The 25,000-nt window shown below is 38.0% G+C and overlaps 1 protein-coding gene across 4 annotated transcripts in view; it reads right to left on the bottom strand.

Moving 5' to 3' along the window:
* SLC24A2 (solute carrier family 24 member 2) overlaps nucleotides 1-22,337 on the bottom strand; it is a 72,167-nt gene extending 49,830 nt beyond the window's left edge. For 2 of the 4 annotated variants that reach the window (XM_053465884.1, XM_053465887.1), the window contains exons 1-2: nucleotides 22,168-22,337; nucleotides 16,697-17,768 (exon numbers count right to left, since the gene is read on the bottom strand). In XM_053465884.1, coding sequence (XP_053321859.1) covers nucleotides 16,697-17,635 — 939 coding nt within the window. In that variant the 5' untranslated portion in view covers nucleotides 17,636-17,768; nucleotides 22,168-22,337. Of the gene's footprint in view, nucleotides 1-16,696; nucleotides 17,769-18,093; nucleotides 18,172-22,167 lie in introns of those variants that run through there. The other 2 variants (XM_053465886.1, XM_053465885.1) reach the window with 2 other exon arrangements.
* Between the last annotated feature and the right edge of the window lie 2,663 nt (nucleotides 22,338-25,000).

The raw sequence follows: 25,000 nt of genomic DNA, 5'->3' as shown, positions 1-25,000 counted from the left end.
AAATGAAGGTTGTGTCTCCCAGCAGATACAAAGTCAAAGCACAAAGGGTCTTTTCTGCTGTCAAATTGAATTCCATGCCCTCTATTTGAATTTATCTGCAGTGCTGACGGAATCCTGTGGCCATACTTGCTTATGATATGTAGATAGGGCAAAACAAAGCAGTTACCCCGGGCCCTGTCATCAGGAATATCCTGTACATTTGTTTCACTGGGTCTGTGTCAAGCAAAATGCAAGAAAATGTTAAAATTTCAAATTTGTAGCACCTTTCTTGTGTTGGGGCGTTGATGGACACTGGTTGGAGTCCAGGGCCCGCAACTGCTGGTAAGTATTTCATTTAAGCAGCGTGTTATATGTCATAGAAACTAGGTTGGGGTAGCTGCCCAACCCAGAAAGATGGCACCTAGATTCATCCTTATCAAATTTGGATGAGTGTTGGACAGAAACGCCGAACTATAGGTCTACTACATACAACCCACAGTGGTGGTGAAAAATAATTGCATAAGGAAGCAGAGAATGGGAGTTAATAACTATAATAAATTATTGACAATTTTAGTAATCTGCATCTGCATAGGTTCAGAAACCATTAAACTAGAAGAAATATGAACGCCAAATAACCATTTTATAGGAAACAATCTTGTTTGACCCTGCTATTTTCCTTACGTGATAATTGGGATTATTGTGCAATTCAGTTTATTAATCTGTGCAGGCTTCGGTATTTATGAAGCATGTTAAATTACTGGAAAAATTGTCTTAGCTTAGCTTCTTCTGTCTCTTCCTTTATTTGTATGAAATAATAAGCATTCATAAGCACTTTGCAGTGGGAACTGCATTCAGATTTGGTTTCCTGACCAGTTATTGTGTCAACGTTATGAGCCAAAGATTACTGGCTTGCTGACATATTAGTGGGATCGATTTAGCATACTCTATATCCACCCGCCTCATCCAGTAATCGATTGAAACGTCCAAAAATACCCTATTCTGAAACTTGTATAAATTAAGCATGTCTGAATATATTGTTCAAGATAATACACAATGCTTAAAATATATAAATGACGGAGAGCTCTTCTGCAAATCACATATTCTATTGAAGAATGCATAGAATAAGACAGATGAACACTATAAACAAGTGTCCTAAATGTAATTTTATGAAAAGGAAATGTACTATAATAACCCACAAGGAAAATATTTTTTCATGACATCAAACAGTATAGCACATTTTGCACTTTGCCATGAAAACGATGCAACCTTTAATCTTGTGTAACCTATTTTTAACTGGTACATTGGAAAGGAAAAAGGAGGTTTAGATTAATGTACAAAATGCCCATAGGACAGTGAGTTTCACTATAGGTAGTGTGAATTGTTTCAAAATCTGTCAAAACTGTGTCTGATTAGTAACAGAAGGTGAAGATACATCATCATCTCTAAAAAGAGAAAAGATCAGAGAAGAGCTTCTAAAATGGTTTATGGATTACAGGATAAAAAAAAAAAACTTACCAAGACAAGTTAAAGGATCTTAACATACATAACCTGGAAGAACAACATGAAATATATGATAGAAACATTTAAATACTTAAAGGGAGTCAACCTGAAATGAGAAGATCACTTTCTATGTTCCTATATTAATTCAGCCAAACTAAAACCACGCGCTGAATAAAAGGGAGAAGTACCACCAATGCTTTAAAACAATGGGGCAAATTGATAGTATGTCCAATGATGAAAACACTATAATTTTTTTTTTAAATTATAGTATAATAAACTAATGTATGTCATGCACATAGATTAATGCTGTCTAGTATCCGTATACTTATAATAAGAGGTGCTACATCAGGTTAGACAACCTTGAATACACCCAGCTGACAAACAGTAAATTCATATACTGCAGGGAGATTATCTTTGTAGTTGTAGGTGCAACAGTACAGAATCCTTTGTGTTTTCTAACAAATTGCCTAAGAACAAAGGAGAAACAGCTCATAGTTTGATAGGAAGGTAGCCTTGTCTTTCTCTTATTGTCCTTCAGACACAGCAATAGTAGGAGACATGGAAGTTGAAAGGCATGTTTGATTTTGTCTAGATAAAATAAGATTTAAAAAAAAAAAAAGGTTTACATTTTCAAGCTTCTAGCGAGAAAATTGAAAGAATAAGCCAGTGTGAAACAAGATATGACCTTGATGCACGTATTCACCTTGAGGAAGAGACAATTCAACACAGGGATTGTGTTTTATGCGATAATACCTTACGGAATAAGGTTTTGGTTTTTTTAAAGACATTGATCTGAGTGAAGGTCAGCCTCATAATAATAATGAAATGTTATATTCCTAAGCTTGAAAAACAGCTGATTAGACATTTTTATCAAACGTGCCAGGGAAGCTCTGGCCAAACCTATTGTTTTTGGTTTATAAGGCCACACTATATGGATTACAAGCTTTTTAGACAAAGGTGAGTTCATCAATTCAAAGCGTAGCAAGTGGTCTGTGGTAGGCATTATAATGGGATTTATTCACTAACGTGTGAGTTTTAAGAATACTATGCTGGAGAGTTGAGGCTCATCAACAACACTGAGCATTATGGGGTCCAACCTCAGTAAGCTTCTACTGCAAAATTAACTTGGCTTGCCCTGTGTAATGCCTTTGTTACAAGAGCTCGCTGATTAACAAGAATCATGGAGATATTAATAATAAAAACAATTCTCACACTGTTTTGTTTTTTTAAAATAAAATATTAAAGTATATTATATTTTATATTTAACATATCATTACTTTATTGCATTACTTTCTGTGTAATAGAAAGACATTAGATGATAAAAATAAATAAAATATAATATTGCATCCATAATATCAATAGGATATGAAATTCAGTTTAACATTATGTTTAAGAAATCTTGGCAAAAGCAATTCAGAGACATTATTATTTATTGATTTATATAGCTTCATGATGTGCTGCAGTGTTATACATTGAACAAGATACAGCTACAGTTCAAATGCAGATAAAGTTTAGATGATCACCCTATTGCTACCTAAATAATAATGCTTTTTAATGGCACCCATCCACATAATACAGTACACAGTAACAGTTTGCTGCAACAGTGCCTTTAAAGAATGCATACCTCCCAAAATTTCAGGTGTCCAAATCGGCACAAACCTCCGGTTTACCTGGAGTTTACAGCTCCCTGGGCCAGTCAAGGGATAATTGAGTGTAAATTCAACCATTTTCACCAAGATCAGTCATCCATGTCAACTATACTAGAAAGATCACAGATGCTCAAATTGGTTGAATTAGCACATGGGCAGTCCATGATGTGAGCATGATGTGTGTAACAGTAACCACTGTTATTGTACATTCACACATAATTTGTGCCATGCATAAAGTCCCATATTTGTGCCCAAACATCTTAACAGCCCCATATTTGTGCCCAAACAACTTAACTGTGCTATCTCTTGTACCCAAAATGCTTAGCAGTGCACATGTCATCCCTAAACAGATTTAAAATGACATATTTTTGCCCAAACAGCGTAGCAGTGCCATCTTTGTGCCCAAACAGCTTAACAGTGCCATCTATGTGCCCAAACAACTTAACAGTTCAATATTTGTGCTCAAACAGCTTAACAGTTCCATCTTTGTGTTGTGCCCAAACAGCTTAAATGTGCCATATTTGTGCTTACACAGCTAATTAGTGCCATATTTGTGCCCAAACAGCTTAAGAGTTCCATCTTTGCGCCCAAATAGCTAAACAATGCCATATTGGCCCCCAAACAGCTTAATAGTTCCATATGAGTGCCCAAACAGCTTAAGAGCACCATCTTTGGCACAAATACCTTAACAGTGCCACGTGTGGGCTGACCTAGGGTGGCCAAACAATTTTGGACTGGCCCTGGAGAAGCTTGTCCCTGTGTGCCAGTTTGGCACCTCCCGGATGACAGGCACCTGGGGAGGACTGCCCCCCAAGTGCGTCAGTGCTCTTGGTGCACTTCTGCACTTCAGCATGCTCCTCGCCTAGGTGGAGACCCATGGAAACAAGTACTTACCCGATCCCGGCGCATCCATGGTTCCCGGGTTGTAGACGGGGGCGTGTCATCACCGCATAGCTGGAGGCGCGGTCTTGATGGCCGGCTGGAGCTGCATCAGTGATGTCATCCAGTGGGCGGGGCTTATGTCTGGCGCCGGGTTTAAAAATCCGGAAATCCTCTCTCCAGTTACCCTGTTGTGGTCTTTGCTATATGCACCGTGCTGTTCAAGTCTCCTGGATATATTTTGACCATTTGCTTGCCTGACGTCTCTCTTGCCTGCTGATTTTGTACTACTACATTCTCTGATTTGGCTACCGATTTGGCTCGTCTGACTACCCTCCCTGGATTTTGACCCCTGCTCGTCTGACTACCCTCTCTGGATTTTGACCCCTGCTCGTCTGACTACCCTCTCTGGATTTTGACCCCGGCTTGTATGACTACCCGATTTTGGTGCACCGATCCGGCTTTCTTGACTATTGTTTTGGCATCTTCTCCTCCCAGCAGGATCCTTTACTAGATCCTTCTATCCAGTACCTTGTTGATCCAACTCCGTTCCAATATTACCTACCTCTACCTGGCCTCCTTACTGTTGGGATCATCTAAATCCTGGGGTGCTGCTGCCGAGGGCTTCTCCTTCAGCAGCAGTACTTTGGGTAGAAAAACTTCCGCGCTAAGTGCCAATGTGGTGGTGGTCGTGACAGCAGATAGATTCGTGGAGAAAGAGATGTGCAGAAACACTTCTTTTTTTACAAAAAGAATCCCCGGGGCCCATGTATGGGCCGTCTCTGGGTCGGGGAGTCAGAGTAGGCGGTGTAGGAGGCTTTTTATGCCTAGGCCAAGATACAGCCCTACAGTGGAGCAGCTACCCGAGGTATTTGGATAGTGCCCGGATATCAAGACTGTCCTGTGAAAACTGGGGATTTTGGTAGGTATGAAACTTCCATGATAACACCTTTAATTTTCAATATATGCTTCCTAGTGTAATTATAACCAATCTATCCAGCTAATTTCAGTAGACCTTTTTAATCAAACACACATTTTTGTGAAATAAGTGGCATCAATATGACACAGAATGTTGAGGGCTTTAAGCAATTGAGCATTTGAGGACTTGTACAAACCACTAAAGGCAACCAATAGATTGTATCGTGATGTTACACATACCGTGCATACTTCATCAAGAAGGGCTTAACCCTTACCACTTTATTTTTAATTCAATTTAACATGATTATGACATGATGCAAATGCCTCGGTGTTTCTAGGTTTCAGATATCTGTATCCGAAATGACTACAAAGAAAACATTTCACAGAATGCTCAATAACAACAATAGGGGAATCCTTTAATCTTTTGGCTTACTGTGAAAAGGGAGCCTTTTGATTTTTTTGAGCAGTGAAAATGCCATGAATAAGCAAGGTCAATGTGTATTTTCATTCATCCGTGTTGTTCATGCAATGCTTTCTTAGCAAGTAAATGGAAATGTTTAAAGTTCATGTTAAATTGGATCAATGGTTAAAATGAGTTCAGCCTCCATTTTTCACCAAAGTAAAAAGTACAGCTGACCTGCGGCAGTGGGATTATTGATTATAGCACCTGTCTCAGGCCTAAAAATCTGGATGCCAACTTGGCCCTTCCAAGGGAAAATTTTACGGGCACCCCTGAACCTCAGACCGAGGCACGTTCCATGAAAACACATTTTCAAAAATTGTTGTTCAGTTCAAGTGAAACACAGCCGCAGTGATTTTGTGCCCTTAAGTTTGAAGTTGTGCCCTGAAGTTTAGTTTCCCATAGAAATGAATGATAGCTAAGCTCTAGTTGGTTACATTATGGTGCAGTTAGCCAGAAAGTGGCAGTAAGTTGTAGTTTTGGTAAATATGGGCCCTCTGAGCCGACCGCAGGCGGGTAGAGGGTTAATGGCGGCTACTGACTGGCTTAATGGTGAGTGGTCTGGCTAGATCTCCCTAAAATGTTGGAGCTCAACCGTAGCCAGGCTGGTTACAAGTAGTTATGATAAATAAAAAAAGTTACATTTTTGTTAATAGTAAAATGTTTGAAACTATCCACCCTGTATTTCCTGCTAAATAAAGCTGTGGTATTTCTAATGTTTTCAACAGGTAAGTGTACCTGCCAACATTTCAGGTGGGGGATGTGGCTAGAGAAGGTAGTGGGCAGGGTTCAACTGCAGGTCCTCATGATGTGAACATGTGGGAACTGCAACGGAGGTTTGTGCCACCATTGACTTGTCCAGTCAAGGGAGATCAGAGGATCTCTCCAACCGGCTCATGATCCCCGCTTCCTGCAAAAATCAGGACTGTCCAGTCAAAAATGGGCCACTTAGGAGTTATGGGTATTTACAGGTACAGAATGCATATAAAAATATTTACAACCCCCCTCCCGTTGTCTACCAGAACAGAATAGAGTTAGTACCTTGACCCACTTATCTTCATGAGCCTGTGCGAATTAGTAGGAATATTGGCATGTTAACGTGTAACGTTGCTAATAGGAGCTACTATGTCTGTATGTCTATGATGGTTAATAAAAAATGTAAGGAAAAAATACTTACAAATAACATTTTTTTTCACTTTTTAGATTTTAGTTTTTTAAAAGCTAAGCATGATCAAAGAGGGACACTTGCTTTAGCAGGCATCGCTTTACTGAGAAATTTGAAGTGACTTAGTGACCTACCCTGACAGCTATTTATGTAACTGAGTACAGAATTACAGAGAATCATCTATTCTGATCTGAGCTCCTAGGAAAGAAGGACAGGGGGATTAGGGTCCAAACAAGAGTCTGGGCAGTATGCTCTAAAGATTGCACTTCTGAAGCTAATACATTTGCAGAATCTCCAGAAAAGATTTTCAGTTTTGAGTAGTAAATGGTTATAATTATGTCTATTTTTCTTTTATTTATTTTTTTATTTATAATGGTATATCATACAAACATAAAATAGACATTACAATACAATGATAAGACTAAGAATTGTCTACAACAAATCATATATAACTCCCCTGTATAAAGAAGGAATAGAAGAGAAACATAAAAAGGAGAAAGAAAAAAAAACGGAGGAGTATTTTAGAGACAGGGAGGTATAAATATATTTCTTGGATTTTAAACAACTAAAAAACTGGGAACGAAATCTTATTATTTTTCTAATAAAACAGTTACAATATTTGCTCCGTTAAATAATAATTTATAGCTTAAAAGTAATATGCCTATTATTAAAGTCTGTGTTTAATTGCTTTCAATGTTTAATTGACATAATCCAGCAATTTGTTAAGCCAAAATAATTATATGAGTGTAAAATGCAAACATGCTATTTCTTTTTTTGTTCTTCTTCTTTTTAACCTTTATTAATCTTCAAAATAATTTTCTATTAACAACTTGACAAGTCGCCTAAAAGGCCTCAGCCTTTGAGCAGATGGAATGTACCACATCCGCATCGATGTGCTATGTTTTGTTTGGTGAATAAATACTGATTTAATATTATATTGGATGAGTTTTAGGGCATATCATGTTTATTATTAGATTATGGATATATGTTTATCTAAATTTCATGTCTATGAGATCCTTCCCCCCAACTATTTTCAAGGCGGCAAATGGCCTGTAACCATAGTGTAAAAGAACTGCACCTCTGATCACTGAGCATCTGCATGTAATTACAGAAACTCAGAAGTGACATTTGCACATGCAGAGGGTATTCTATTAATACCTCTAAGTACACTTCTCAAGTCGAAGCTGCAATTACACAGCCTCTGGATGCCCACAGATGCAGCTTTTATTAGAACTGAGTGATTTTTCCATTTTTTCCCCCATTTAATGAGTAATATATAAAGTATGTGCATATATACTACCGTTTTGAAGTTTGGGGTCACTTAGCTGTTTTCATGGAAAACAATGGAAATTCTAGCTGTGCCAAGATAATTGCAAAGGGGTGTTCTAATGCTCAATTAAACCTAAAGTTGGATTAGCGAACACAACGTGCCATTGGAAAACAAGACTAAGGCTTGCTAATAAAGGGCCTCTGTATGGAATATATTCCATTAAAAATAAGCCATTTCCAGCTGCAGTAGTGCTTTACAACATCAACATCTACACTGTATTTCTGATCAATTTCATATTAATGTCATAGCTGTTGTGGAAAAGGGATGGATTCTATTCTTTTCCTTATATGTCACTATTTCAGCATATCTCGATTAAGTTAAAATTAGAATAAATATATCTTAATGTTTAAGGCAGATAAATACTCAAAATCTACCTACTAGGCAGAAACAATTAGCCAATGATATAACAACACATTATAATATAACGCAACACCCTCCCCTTCCCCCACCTGGTGTGAGATAGAGGCGGGTAATAGAGGAGTATTAAAGGAGTATTGGGGTATAAATTCCGCTCATCACCATACTTGAGAACTGTCCATGTTTGACCTGTGGTCTCTGGGTGAAGCACTGCTTCACTGTGTCTCCAGGTCATTTTTACATTTTTGTAGGCAGGTGATATCAAAATACCATTTGTAGCATGGGTATCATCTTTTTAGAAAAATGGCAAACTGACTACCCTGGTAGTTATCACAGATCAATTGTCTGAGTTTAGTAACACTGTATTTCATTGACGGCTCACTTCTTATAAGGGTGCCTTGATGTGGCAGTGCGGCTTTGGATTTCAGCGCCAGTAATTTTCTCATCTTGGTTCCCTTCTAATTTCCTACTACGAAAGCTCACAAGTGTTCCTACCATCTGGGCCATCACTGTCTCATCTAATTTGGAAACAATGAATGCAGGCATTGGGTGATAGCCAGTCAATATGTTCTACTGAAATTGTATTATTTGCAAGGCAATGAGCAAAGAGCAGAATACACCATACACATTAACTGCAACAAAAAATAATATGAAAAAAAAAACATATATAAAAGAAGACTTAACTATTAGTGTTTGCCTGCTTTAAATGTCAATGAAACCTGATACGGCTTGCTATACTTGTGTAATTATATAGTATAATTTCACATATAGCGGTGTTAAATTACCGTATTTGCTCGATTATAAGACGACCCTGATTATAAGACGACCCCCCAAAATCTGAATAAATTTTTAGGAAAAAAAAGAAAAAAGCCTGAATATAAGACGACCCTGTAGAAAAAAAGTTTTACCAGTAAATGTTAGTTCATGTAAACTATGTGAACTATTGTTTGTTAGTAAAAGCTATGACTGAGAAAAATATTTTGTTTTTATTTCCTTTTTTTACAACCTGCCCCCCCAGTTATGCACATCTGCCCCCAGGCTTGCCACTCTGCCCCAGAAATGCCTTATACCCCCTATATGCCACTGTGCCCCATGATATGCCTTTTAACCCTCTAAATGCCACTGTGCCCCATGATATGCCTTTTGACCCCCTATGTGCCACTCTTCCTCCAGAACTGCCTTATACCCCTCAAAACTTCTTGTCTGTGCCTTCTTTGCCCCTTGCCCCCTCCAACATATGTAAACACATACGTGAACACACTTACGCATGCTCACTAATATACATGTACACATTTATTCTAACAAACACACACTCCATCTCACCCCACTTACACATACACTTACATATCCATGCTCACGCACACAATTACATATCTGTGATCACACACAATTACACATTGCACACACACGTACCTAATTACACATCCATGCTTACAGACACACACTATTACACATCCGTACTCACACACAATTACACATCCATTCTCACATATATACATACATATACACAAATACATTTACATACATCCCGACTCCGCTTACTTCTCCCCGCTCCTGCAGCTTTCTATCCAGCTGCTCACACACTGTACGAGCAGCCTTGGTTTCACCACTGGGTTACACTGGGGTGTAACGTGACCCCGATACACTCCTGTCTCCACTCGAGTGTGGAAGGGCACTTTCAAACTATTTTAGTTAGACCAGTGGCTGCTGAATAGGTTAGCAAACCTCCCAACATTTCAGGCGTTCAAACACCTTTGTCGAGGAGGGTGGTTATAGGCGCTACTGCAGCAGGTCCGCCTGCCTCAGCTATTTGCAGCTCTCAGCTGAAACATGCTGAGATGTGTCCACATAGTTGCTGTGATTAAGGTCTGTGGGACAACAGCACAGACAGCACTCAATCTTACTGGTCCCTTACCAGCCCATGATCCCTACTGTCCCCACTAGCAGGACAGCAGAAAGAAAGATGGTTGGGTGGAATGAGTTAGTGTCTATGTCCCCTGATGCCAAAATAAAAATCTCCTGAACTCCAATAAGGATATCAGAATGTGTTGGTTTGAATTACTGTTTGTTTAATTGACTTTGTATGCAATATATTTTATTTTTCAAGAAACCACAAATGTAAACCTTTTCACCTTATACATAACTGGATGTCTTAACTAAATAGCAGGATTCAAATGTTATTTTTGTTACTGGTGAGTCTGTAGATGTCAAGATAAATTACATTTCCACATGATATTGCACAGACATCCGAAGAAAGACCAATATAGCTACAGTCAACAAATCCTGTACTTCCCTAGTGCAAATATTTAATTCATTTATCCCACAGGGAGGATGGCATAAAGCAGGTACATCAGAAAAAAATGCTCATCTTTCATTTATGTCAAAATTACAACTTATGTTATTATATAGTACACCAATTTAACCTTGCATCTGTAGTATGTAATGCAATTAGATTTAGCAGAATGTTTTAAGGTGCATGGAACAGAAATAATAATAAAAAAAAAAGATTTTGCCATGACAACAGCTGCATCATGTCTACGTACAAGAAAACTCCTCGGAGATTTACTTGTGAGAACAGAAACGAACTATACGCTTATACACATTCTTCCTATACATCACTTGATTTCTCCATTTTATTATCTATTATGTTTGTTATCCATCTATTTATAAGCAACAATTCATGTTCATCTGCCCTGTAAGCAAATATTTAGCAGGTTTCACTGCCAAGACTCGAAGGTAGCAAGAACTCATTAATGAATGTGCCAAAAAACTCACATTAGCCAAATAGTACTGCAACTACTCTGGAGCTAAATAAAACAGAAGCACATTATGTGGGTTTGTTTGAACAATAAGATTTTTATAACAGATTTGAGATATCCTGCAACTAACCACATTACCCATACAAGAGGAGACTACAGTAAAGTCAGGTAAGGTGACTACAGAGTGCCACTACACACTTGGATGAAGATTAATGCAAAAGAGGATGGTGAAATAGATGTTACCATCAGTTCTGCAGAAATCAAAAGCTATGCTGCTATACATGTTTACAATATAAGAGGGGATGTGCAACAAATGGATGGGCATGTTCATCTTGTCAACACCCTAGGCAGCCAACTAGTTTGCCAATACTGTTGGTCAAGACTGGTACGGTCAGATAGACTACTAGGAGCTGTCCATTTTCGGAAGGAAAATAATTAATCAATCTTTGAAGAACACACTGCCTTACTTTTGGAGTAGCACCTAGAATCTATGTCAATAAAAGGATCACCTGAACCAATGGAAACTAGGCATATAATGAAAGCTGATCTATCTAGGAGTACATTGATGGAATATAATTTTGGTTATGCTAATAGTAAATATTACATTGATTAAAACGGGTGCAGAGATCCACCTTCTTTCCCATCATCTTTCTGTTTTGCAGAAATGGAATCTATTGTGGTATAATTCTGCTAAGTACCACCAAAACACCTTCCCACAGTCAACAAATAACTAGGTGTATGAATGATATGTACAGCTGGTATCTATCACATATCTAATTGACATAATGACATATGGAATCAGGTATAAGTAAGCTTCTGGATTATTACCAGCACAGTATGCCAAATGTGACCTATTTTATTGTGGAATACAATTTTACTACCATTATTTCTTTTTTGCTTTATATAAAATGTACCCTAGACTTACACATACTGTTCATGTTACCTGCTCCAAACATTTTTAACACATATTTTCTATATTTAAATCAGAACAAAAATTGCAAGTATTAAAGTCTACGTGCTCTAGACAAACTGTCACCACCAACCCCTTCCAGGATTGTTTACTAGGATAGGAAAATAATCTTGTGCCAACACTACTGACCTGCTCAGCACACTAGGCAACCACCTAGTGTGCCTATATGTCAGCTAGACTAGTAGAGGTTGTCCATTTTCAGATGGGAAACAATTCATTAACCTTTTTGGGACATACCCAATTAACTGCTTACAAAAAGAGTACAATATATATGCTTTATAGCATATAACCAGGGGACCAAAACCTATTTTTAAAGCACTGTGTCTAAATATAGCCTTGTTGCCTGTACATCTCCCTCTTAGCAACAACTCACAGTCATGGAGAAATACTGTCATAATAACAAGCTTTCTATATGCTGCAAATAATAAAAGGCGATCACTTGTCAAACTGTCATTTTTAATGGTGAGATTAGTAGCAGTATATATATTAACTATAATCCAACAAGAAAACACAGGATATTTTTAAGAACCGGTCTATGAGATCATTAATATGGTTTCTTCCTATACGTTGTGTATTATCTCTAAGTAATAATATTTTATAAGTACAGATTCAGAATATCATTACATGGTTTCTCAAACCTGTTTTATAGGACCACTAACTTATCAGATAAAAGCATCATATAGGCAAAGATAATAGACGTTGCACAAACTATGCACAGACATTTTTTCTATTCATGGTTGTGAAGCAAAATGATAAACATATTGCCTTCACGAGCATAGAGTTAAACCTAACCAAATTAAGGAGTATGGGAAGCCTTATCAATGGACAGGCTTTGGCCAATTAACAGCATTAATAGCATTCTCCTGGGTTTCCATCTGGTATCCTTCAACTGGTCCATTTTTTAATACATCATCACAAATCACACAGCATACCTCCATTAATTATACACTGCATGGACAAAAGTATTTGGACGCACCTCTTAATTATTGAATGCAGGTTTTTGAATCAGACCCATTGTCACAGGTGTATAAGATCAAGCAACTGGTCATGCAGTTTGCATTTACAAACATTTGGGGAAAAACTTCCAATGGCATTAATATAACCACAAACTGCCTAGCAGCTCCATTTAAGCCTCACATACCCAGGTACAATGCCAATCATCAGATGGAGTGATGTACAGCAGGCCGTCTCTGGACTAAGTGAAAGCAGTGGAAACGTGTTCTGTGGAGTGATGAATCACTATACCTGGGAACTCTCCGGGTTTGACTAGGAGATTGCCGGATGAGCGCTGGTTCTCCGGGTCAAGACCCGAATCCTCCGTCACGCCCTGCTCCTCCCCGCTGCCATCAGTTAGTGTGCTGTCCTGGCAGTGCACTGCAAGGGAAGGCTCCAGGTAGCCAGAGCTCAGAAGTTCCCAGGTATGTAAATCACACTTCTCTGTTTGGCAGTCTTATGGGCAAGTAGTTTGACAGATGCCAGGAAAACGTTACTTGCCTGACTGCATTGTGCCAATTGTAAAGTTTGGTGGAGGAGGGATAATGGTATGGGGCTGTTTTTGGGGGTTGGGCCCGGCAACTTACTTCCAGTGTAAGGAGGTCTTAATGGTCCAGCATACCAAGACATTTTGGACAATGCTATGCTTCCAACTTTGTGGGAACAGTTTGCGGGAGGCCCTTTTCTATTCCAGCATGACTGTGCCCCAGTGCACAAAGCAAGGTCCGTAAAGACAAAGTTTGATGAGTTTGGTGTGGAAGAACTTGACTGGCCCGCACAGAGTCCTGACCTTAACCCCATCAAACACATATGGGATGAACTGGAACGGACACTGCGATCCAGGCCTTCTCATCCAACATCAGTGCCTGACCTCAAAAATGCTCTACTGGATGAATGGGCAAAAATTCCCACAAAAACACTCCAAAATCCTGTGGAAAGTCTTCCTAGAAGAATGGAATCTGTTATAGCTGCAAAAGGGGGACCAACTACATTAAAATCTCTAGCTACGTCATAAAAGTTGGTTTCCACAAATAACTGGCAGAGCAATTGTATGTCAAAACTACAGTACGTGTCGATAAAGTATTTTTAAATCTACGCATTACAGGTAGGGGGAAAACACTATGTATAACAGAAATCTAGGGTGCAAATGCTGAAATAATTCACACCATGAATGTGTCAAGCTGTGACATGTATTAATCTTTGAAAAAGCACACTATGTGTCACTTGCCTTTTTCTATCTATAGCTCTTCTTAATCAGTTTTGGAAAGCACACTGATGATTTAAGTGTTTTCGCGTAAGGTGGAGTCCAGTAACTACCGGACGTCAGAAAAATGATAAATGGTGCCTCACGACCTAACAGTGTTTTTTTTTAATCTGTATGTTGCACACAATTTGTAAAACTGCAAATTTAAATGCAGATTGGAGAAAAAAAATCTTGGCTCCTTCATTATACACACATTTAGTCAAAAAATTGTGAAAATGTACCAAAAGTTGCATTTCTTTTATAATGCATTGGATACAGGCAGAAAAGTGAAACTATTTTTCTACTTACATATTGTTGGCAATTTTCATATGAAAAGCAGTACTATAAATGTCTGAGTATAATGTATCACATATTGTTGATCATTTTAAATCTGGCAAGTTTCTAAATGAATGAAAAGAAAAAAAAAAAAAGAGCCTTTGCAGTGAATGGAAGTATCCATAAATATCTCTCAGCAGAAGTAGGGTTTTGGTTGACTTACACAACCACTGCCATGTCTTAAAGCTCTTGCCCTGTCAGACAGATTACAAAACAGGATCAGAACAATAACCAGTAAAGTCTGAAACAGATATACAATGTGAACCGTATCAAATTACTGGGGTATAATTTATAATTTATCCTGAAGGGGTTTGGTAGCATTGGAAACCATCACATGGAACCCCTAAGTGGCCTGTAATTTGTCATGTAAACGGAAAATGAACATGCATTTATTAATTACCTATTAACACAATATATATTATTTATTAAATTTTTTAACTTGAACAAACTCTTTTTTTTATTTTCTATTTTCAAGGAGCTGTAAAAATATAATCACTGGTGTTATGAATAATTTTTGTATATATATATATATATATATATATATATATATATATATGCAAATAAACACCTACAATAGTAGATTAGGTAGATAGATTAGATAGACAGACAGATATACACACTAAAGAAATGTATATACCTACCCTATAATATAAATAAAATATATTTTTATTGTATATACATTAAAAACAAATCAAAGATTAGATAAACAAAGGAAACAAAAAAAAATGTTAGTATACAAATACAGCCATCCAGCCTAAATAGATGAAGGCAGGAAATCGCTCTCCTGGCATCACACACCTAACTCATTAGTTAATTTCTATGTTCTCGGTTCTCCCTAGTATCCAATCGATTTCCCCTAAAAGGAGGCCATAACATTTGCCACCAACTAAATCTGCTCTTTAAATAACTTGCTAGTGCTATCTAGTCGTCTGGTTAGACAATTACTCCCAACGCATGTTTTGTAATGTAGTTTAATGTAGATACAATGAAGGTTATATTTTATTTCTCTCATCGGGTAGCCTAAATCAGCTCTTTACTTATCATTTTTTGTGGGTTGTATTACCCTTGCCTTCTCTGAGCCATACCACATGTCCCTTTCTGGAATTCCAGAACGTCTGTTGGAAAACCAGAGTGGATTTGGCGAGAGGAAAGTCACTACTAAAATAACTAGAAACTTATCCAAATGCAGGCACTTTACGTTTTTTTTTTTTTTTTTTTTTTTTTTTTTATAAGCGGGTACTAGCAAAAAAGATTCATGAACACATATTTTAACAACATATTTGTTGTTTTAATTACATTTTGAGCTAAAAAATTCACCAAAGTATTTATTTATATATTAGCTTCATTTAATGGATTATTAGATTTTTTTTGTAAAAAAATTATATTAAAATTGCTAACTGTTTCCTCAGAAATGCTGTAACAGTTTAGGGTACAGCTATGTCATTGAAATACTACACAAAGCAAGACATAAAAAGAAGTCATTTTTCAGAGTTAAAATAATAAATGAGCATCAAAAGAGAGGCTGCTATTTAAGGTATGAGTGAACATTTGAATTTGATCTATGTGTTAAATGTAAGACATATCCTTTTCTATATTTTTCCTATGTATGCCCTTGGAATGACCTTGCCAATTAACACACCCAGCTTCTCCAGCTGTTACCTCCATCCCATATGTAACACGTAAAATAAGATAATTGGTGTTAAAAAGAACACTGTAGCCAGGTAAAGAGGTGTCTAGGTACTGATAGAAGTGAAGAAAACATTTGCAAATGACAACTAACCCTTAAAGGAAAAAAAACAGAGGGGTGAAATTATCGTGGTCTGGAATGACATTGCAAAATGAGGTAGATAATTAAAATGGAAATAAGAATATGAAGGTAGGTCAAGGTATATCAGTATATCATTTAAAGCAGAGCAAAAGCAGCAATAATTACTGTACCCAGGTGGGATCAACACTTATGCTCCTTCTGCTGTGACAATCAGACTGTTATTTAAGTGCCAAGACTAAAAAATACTCCCAAAGAGCCTGCCATGTGTGCATTTTTATATGTCACTTAAAATGAATCGCTCTCTTTAAGTCTAGTAAACTTATATAAATCCTTTAAAGATGATAATAATGAATAATACATTGGTAGATGTACATTGAAACACTAACCAACCTTTCCATCAGAATTAGCTGATGATACCTTAACAACTTTGTTCCTGTTCAGATTCCTTTTCACCAAAGATTCCACTTGAACATTGTACTTCATGAAGGTCACGTATGTTAAGTACGCCATCAACAACAACAGGCTCTCCCACCACTGGATCCAGTTGTCCAAGAAAAAACAGATGAGCATAATCAAGCCCAGTATGTAAAATGATACGTCCCGAAACAGCGGCCACCAGGTGAGATTTAAAACCTCTTTGGAGAATAAAGCACACATGCCAATAACAAAAAGGATATTGAATACTGCTGATCCAACAATGGTCCCAATACCAACATTGCTATGAGATATAAATACTCCTATCAGTGAAGTGAATAGCTCTGGGGCCGAGCCGCCTGCTGCCATAAAGGTGGCTCCAGCCACATCATCAGAAATGACAAGTTTTTCGGTGATAACAGTTAGGGAGGGAACAAAGAATTCATCACAGACCACAGCCAGTGCTATGAACATGTAAATCATTCCAAATATATGGAGCACCACAGCACCCCTTTTTCTGTCTTCTAAGGAAAAAATATCTTCTGGGTATTCACCCTTGGATAGACGGGCCTCACTTTTATTGTTCTTGGTTTTATTGTTTATTGAAACAGAAGAATCGGGTGTATCATTCTGGTTTAGTTCTGTGATGTCCATTAGAGTTCTTTGATACCTGTGCAGCAGAGTGTGGTCATCTGAAACATGAGTCATGTCATTGTCTAATGGTTCTATCTTAAAGAAGGCACTAAATGCAACGGACAATGTGCTAACGGCTGTTATGCTTATGAGAAGTCCCAGTATACGAATAAGCCTCAGTCTCTTAAGGACAAACGGTTGCTTCTGGCCATGTACAAAGAGTTTTTTCCGTAAACAGCAGCTCTCAAGGATGTCCCCGTTAGCGGTTTTATGAAGACCCATTGTGTAATCTCAGAGGAGACTAATCAATGCACGGATTTTCAAAAAGTCACACTGCATGTACTGGCATGCTTTTCTTTACTTTGTCTTTATAGAGGCCTGTCACACTTAGTCTTGGTGAGAATGGTCTTTCAACCTTAAAACAAAACAAAAATGGAAAACAAAATGTCTTAATTAATCAGTTCTCAAATGCTACGCAATAATAGAACTAATAAGAATACCTTCAAAAATTATCACTTATTAAACCACAAAAGAAATAGCTAAGTACAGAACTTAATGACAACCATTTTCATCAACTTCCGTGCAGATGCAATGAAATGTTTGGTTATCAGTAATATTCCCAGCACATTTAGAACAGATATATAACTAATATGCTACTCCGAGCAACATACTATGTTAGATTAACAACGCTATAATTACATCTTTATGAGATGATTCATTAATTGCAGAGAATTACTTACCGTAAGTACAAATTGTAATTGCAAATGTCCTTATTTTTATAAACCATCCTTGTTTAATGGAATGCACTAACAGATTTATGCTAGTTTCAGTTTGAAGATCCCTCTGCCATGGTTACTTTCTCCTACAGAATAAAAATATTATTAAGCCTTTGCTCCTTGCTGATCTAGTCATACAGGAAACCCAGTGAACGTGGGGTAAACTATTGTGTTATAGTTACTTTCATATACCGTTTTTTTGGTTGTGAAAAACAACCTTGAATCTAGAGGAGAGCACTCAGTCCTACCCATCCTCCAAGTATTAGGAATTCCCAGTGGACTGTTACCTAACGATGGCCATCCAAAGGATTAGATCAAAGTCCTTGCGTGGCATCCCAAAGGATAGCTCTGCTCACAGTTTATTTGTAAAAGGGTCCAGTGTGCCTTGTTATATGATGTAACCTAACTGCAAATTCTGGAGTGGGTGTGAGGTTCTAGGATTAAAAATAGGTTTTACTAATAAAACCGGTCATTGTACGCCACATTAAAATAGCAAATCATAATTACAGCGGAGGTAAATGATATGTACTATATTTTCAGTGGTTTCCAATAAACATTCGCATTCAGATATTTATAACACAGAAACAGACTCAGTTCAACACAGCCAAGAGTAAATTATAGGGAAGAATTTTTTTTATTTTTGTCTGCACTAGTGGATCATTTACAGTTTTTATTTCAGTCACTTATTAGTTATATATGTCAACTAATATACTACAGAATGTTAAGGTTCGGTGGCTTTGCCAGTGAGCATCAAGGTCTGCATTCAAAAGAAAGAAAGGTGCTTACACACACAAATTCTAGAAGTTTGACACTTGGAAAACCATTCTGTCGTAGTATGACTAAATTCACAAGTGAATGGGGAACATTCAGGCATTGTTTAGTCAACAGTATCAACAAACTCTATTCTATTCAACTTGTGTAGTAAAGATGAAGATATTAGGATAACAAGTGCATAAAATAATGTACTGTTTAATAACTGGGTATCATAAATCACTGAAAAGGCTGAATTCCTCTACCTTTGTGTCCAGCATTTTTTCTTACTGACTAGTGGATCAATCCTTTCTTTTTTGTTATTTGTGGTTGCACATTAAAAAAAAAAAAACTTACTGAACATAATGTGAAGGCGTATGACATGTAATGGATCTAAATCCATTTTTCACAGATATTTAGTCATGTTCAAAGTTCTATGTTTTTTTATGCTTGGTTTGGTCTCTAAAGTAAAATATACCAGATGATTTTTGGTCATCACTTGTGGATTAGGCTTCTATTTTCTTTTTTGATTTCTCATCCATTTTGTAGTCTTACTATGCCAATCACCACATGGGAAAATTTAGTTGTGGTTATTGGGGTGGGCTATAACATGTCATGTATGTCATGTATCCAGGGACGACCCTGAACTTGGCAATGTGCTGAAAGGAGGTCTTGTTGACTATGTCTGGATCTAAGCAACTAGGAACATTCAGAACAGGTTGAACTTGATGGACTTACACCTTCTTTCAACCTATGAGTCTATGTAAGACTTGCATGTCACATATTGATAGCTATTTATGTAACTGGAATAGTCAGAATAAGAAGAATGCATTTATTATTTATGTTGTAGAACATTGCGATGCACTCATACTCAGCAAAAATTTAGAGCTCCTAAAAATCATGGACAACAAGGGAGAAAGAGGAGCATAGACATTTGGGTTCCAAAGAGGTACATGTATATTTGGAAATAGATTTACTTCAATATTTCTTATTAACTCTTTCAAGGTTGTCTATAAAACAGAATAGGTTGTAAACCTTCCATCAACCTGCTGAAATCCACAACTACTTTTCTGTAGTAGCATTTATCATTGTAATTTGATTGCTGGTATATGGCATCATATCCCACTTCAGTAGGTTGAGAGGTGGCCATGTGGAAGCAAAGGCTAAGGTCTGCACTGATCAGGGCAATGGGGCAGCTTAGCAGGACAGCGCCCGAAAAAAAATCTGTAGCTCCTCATACAGTCTTCACAAAAACGACGAAAATGTAAAGTACTTGCAGGCACAGCATGGATGGAGAATGGTGGGGCAGGAGTAAAATAGGTATTACATACTTAATTTATATCCCGCTGCAGTGACAATATACATATATTCAATATATATTGTGCATAAACCAGTATGGCTTGCCTGTATATATAGCACGGGTACTAATATGTTTCCCTCATTATGTGCATAATTATGTGTACTGTTTTATTTACGGAAATTATGCATGTTTGTGGTTATGTTATAGATAACTAATAGCTATGCATACGTTTACACAGCGTAGCTACTTATGTAATGGTTTGTGTTGATATCTACACATTTGTGGCTCTACGTACAGGTGTGAGGTGTTGCTTGCCCCTCAGGCACTGAACTAATATCAGTATAATGGCTTTGTCACTCCCATGACTGAAAAGTGTGAACGGTTGTTCTTCTATTGAATTTGCATGAATAGCAATAACTATCATGTGGGAATTAACACGTAGGCATCTTGGGTTTCTGGCTATGACTTCTGCCAATGTGATGAGCCCTGCTGTGGATCACAACAAACAGCACAAAACGGCATAGAAGTGATTCCAGATAAATGCGATATGTGTGCGCCTTTAGGAAGATAGGCAAGCAGTTTACTTGCGTAAAGACCAAGGCCAAAAGTAAAGCGGTAACCCTTAAGGGTGATAGTATACTTCATCATCACAACCTGCAACATTCATGAACTGACAAACAGTATTAAACTGATACTTTCCTATCAACATAATTACTACCCCTTGCGTAATTTCTCATATTTTTTAAAAGGTGCGAAATGGCTGTTTAGCATCAGTATTTCTAAAAATCCATAATGTTGTGATTTCAAACTTTCCATTTTTGTATCTCTGATAAGCAATCCTAGAATCTGGCTGATCTCACGTGGACTACAGGGAACACAGCATCAGTAAGCTACTTACTGATCACAATCTGTTTAATCTTCATCTGTTTAACTTTTAGCTTTCCACAAAGCTTCTCACCCATTTCTAAAGGGCTGGATTTCACTATTCTGCTTCTCTCGTTCTAAAAAAAAGGATTCAAAGAGGCTATCTGAAATTATTACCTAAAATGTGTTATTGTCTGGGTGGCTTATATGGCAATGGACCAGTCAGCACTTCAATTATTATTCCGTTACGTAAACATTAACGTAATCAACCACAAACAAAAACATTTCAAGGGTAAAAAATATTACAAGGTAGGGGATTAAATGATTATTAATTCACTGCAGGTCAGGCATTCAGTGGTCAAAGCTAGCAAATCCCAAACTAGAAAGTAGACATGGATAAACACACACGCATACACACATACCAGTATTCTGGGTAAACCACAGATACAGGAATAATATTGTGGGAAGCAGATGTCATATTGCTTCCCTTAAACAATCATGTTACTTATTACACAAATTTGTTTTTCTTATCCAAACACGCATGTTAAAAAAAGCTTGCAACAATATAGCAAATAACTAAAATGTATAGATTTATTTTTAAAGTTTTCAAAAATGTCTAACTCCATGAATGCAAAATGCTGGTATCAAAATGTAGAATTTAGTTAATTGAAAAAAGGCTTAGGCTATGAGTTAGTGAGCAAACATCCTCTAATCTGTGAAGCTCTCTTGATTAAGAAGTATTTAGCTGACTGATTCTTATGTGAGAAGAATATTATTTTTCATCCTCACATTGCAGAGATTTAAGGAAAGGTGAAAGCTAGGTGCATAGTAACACAGCTATGGATATCATGATGTATTTTAAGTGAGCAAAATCAGACGCACAAGTGAATGGCACTTGCTATGATGACTGTCCCTGGGATAATTAAGAATTTACTGGAGCATTATGTCAATGACTACAACTCTATGATCTCTCAATGTCATTGTGATGACCTGGCACATCTGAAAACATTGTTCTAACCATGCCATGCCCCCAAAATGCAACACACACACACACACACAACACAAGCATCAGCAGCATCAGCAAGACTGAAGAGATGGATTCAGGAAAGAAAAACATTGCTTACCAGAGGCTGTAAGGACTGATTACTAGCCCTTTGATGGTGTCTCCTGACTGTGAAGTTACAGTACAGGTGTATGTGTTAGTGGCTGCTTTCTGCTCATCCTCTCCCGCTGAGGCACAGCTATCAACTGAAGCTGCCAAGCAGAACTGCCTGCTGCTTAGCAAAGGAACAGTGCAGCATCAGCAGCAGCTGCCTTCTCCAGCTCTTCACTGGGAATCACTGTTAACTACCTCCCTCTGCCACACCCTCCTATCTTCCACCCTTTATCTGCTCTAAGCCTCAATCCCAACGCCTGATTATATTGCCAGCAATCCACATACACACACACCCACCTGCTTCTGCCCCCATTGGCACTATTCACTATCATCATCCCTGGCTTGCTGTTTTCCCTATGCACCAAAAGAAGCTCAGTTGTCTCTTTGTTCTGGTCATCAGACTGTTTTGATCATATTCCCTGCCACAGACATTATGTACTAACTATGCTTCTATAACCAGGGACAGGGATGTATTTGTGTAGGTTGAAGTGAAATTATAAATTTATATAGTGCGGTCATATTCTACAGCGCTGTACAATTTGTCAACAGGGCATGACAAGTAGGGTTTCACATAACAATTTGGACTCACAGAAACAAAAGCTGCAGAGGGTCCTGCTCCAATGAGCTTACAATCTAATAGATGTACATTTACTGTCATTGTTAGAGTGTTTAAAGGCTGTGTAGTTAAAAGTGACTAGAAAATATGGGTAGTAGTATGGGTATGATAGTTAAGGGAGTGTTTTAATAAGTACAAGTGCTACCTCATGCATATTCTATTAGCTTAATCTGTGGAATTTATCTTTATATAAATTGAGTTTATGTTACATCCACAGAGCTGAGTGATTTCCAACTTCTGCCTGCAGGCCCGGACTGGCCATCTGCCACACCGGTCATATACCCGGCAGACATACTCACCAGCAGATCAGGTGCCACAGTGTGCCGCCTTCGGCTGAAAATTCCTGGCCTCACACTACTTAAGCATATGTACAATGTACATATGGCCCTTGAGCCAATAGGTTACACAAGAGGTAACATGTCAAAATACTGTATACCACTCACATATATACCACATCTTTACCAGTCTCTAATGAGGTAGCATCACCTTGCACAATTGCTTGATGGTTCTGCTGTACACTCTTACCAGCCCTTGCTGTCTTTATACAAATTATAATGCGATAGTGGAGCAGCCTCTGAGTTCTGTAAAAATTACAAACAAGAGCATATCATCATATTATTCGCCAGCTTTACTTTGAAAGTGTCCCTGCATACTGGCTGCAGGAGCCTGTAACAGAGATGATAAAGGGGTGGTTACCATGGCTACAAAGGTGGCAGGTTTGAATAAAAATAAATCTCTCTCCGTCAGTCCATGAGGGATAACAAATACCCTGGCAGACTGGAGAGATCAAGTTCTTAAGGAGGACCCCAAGGTTTCTTGATTTACAAGTGAGCACTTTGATACGTCTGCTGCTAATGACCTCTACAATATTTTTTCCAGGCATGCAAGGTGTTTCTTATCACAGGTTTATTTTTGTGCACATTGAAATATGTATCATTTGAAGTTATGTCTAGTCTTTAGAACCTCTTTGCAAAAACATATAAATGTTCCTCAACTTTAATAGATAGGTATGGCGACAGGACCCTGCAGCTGATGGTAATAAAGTCACGTTTAGGGATCTTAAGCACGGTCATCTATGGCAATGAGGCTCAGGAACAATGTATTTCAAGCAAACTGTGTTATTTATTTATAAGTGCTCAACACCCCAAAACAAAATCATAAAATAGTAGCCTAGCCCCCAATTGGCCCAGATGAACCTGCCCAACTATTCAGTAACTTCCCTCGACAGACCAGCTAGGCAAGGCTCTGGAGACCTCCCCATGCAGCGTACAGCGCCAGGCAGATAATGACACACTTGGCTCAGGGTTCTACTTCGGGGCCTCTCCTTACCCTCGGAGCACGGAGGAACTTCCTTTACCAACAACAGTCTCTCTGCTTGTCACGCTTCAGGGGTTCATAATAATCCTAGACTGGATAATGCAAAAACTGGAGTTGGGGCATTGGCTCGACTTGCACCTCATCTGTGCGCAAAATCTACACAAGACATTTCCCCGGGGCTTTTAGATGTCACAGGATATAGACATGCAGTACATAAAATTCAATAAAATTCAATAGAAAACACTTTATATGTAATGTAAGTGACTATCTTCCTGTTCTCTGTATGTAACCGATTATTCCTTCACATTCAGTTACCTATTGTTAAGTTGTCGATTGTTGTTCATTGGTTCATGTAGCCTTTTCGTTTGGGAGATAGAGAGAGATGGAGAGAGATAGAGGAAGGGAGATGGAGGGGGGTCATACCCTCGGAACAGGAAAATGATTAGATGAAGCCTTGAGGTAAATTTTCAGCTTAATATCTCTGGCAAACAAAAAACACACACTCTAGGGCTAACTTTAATTAACAATGCCTACAACAATATCTTGTTTCGCATCACAGCATAGACCCCCCTGCTAGAGGGTGACAACACGTGGGTCAGAGTTTGTCAAAGCCTGTAAGAAGTAAAATTGTCTTGCTTTACGGTAGACATCAATGAGGAAAACAAATCTCAGAAAGTGCCCTTTACAGATTTCTTTAAAACTATTACAAATGCCATAGACTTTTAAGACGCTATCTCATATTTTAAAGCAAGTTTTTTCAGAGTAAAGAGCAGTAGGGTTTCCTGGCCTAGGCCAACTAGGCATATGGCAGCGGTTCCAGGGAGAGGTAGCCTATCTGCTGCATAACCAGGGGCAGATTGCTCTATGG

Source organism: Spea bombifrons, chromosome 1 (assembly GCF_027358695.1).
Source record: "Spea bombifrons isolate aSpeBom1 chromosome 1, aSpeBom1.2.pri, whole genome shotgun sequence".
NCBI lineage: Eukaryota > Metazoa > Chordata > Amphibia > Anura > Pelobatidae > Spea > Spea bombifrons.
This window is presented reverse-complemented; position numbering and strand designations above follow the sequence as displayed.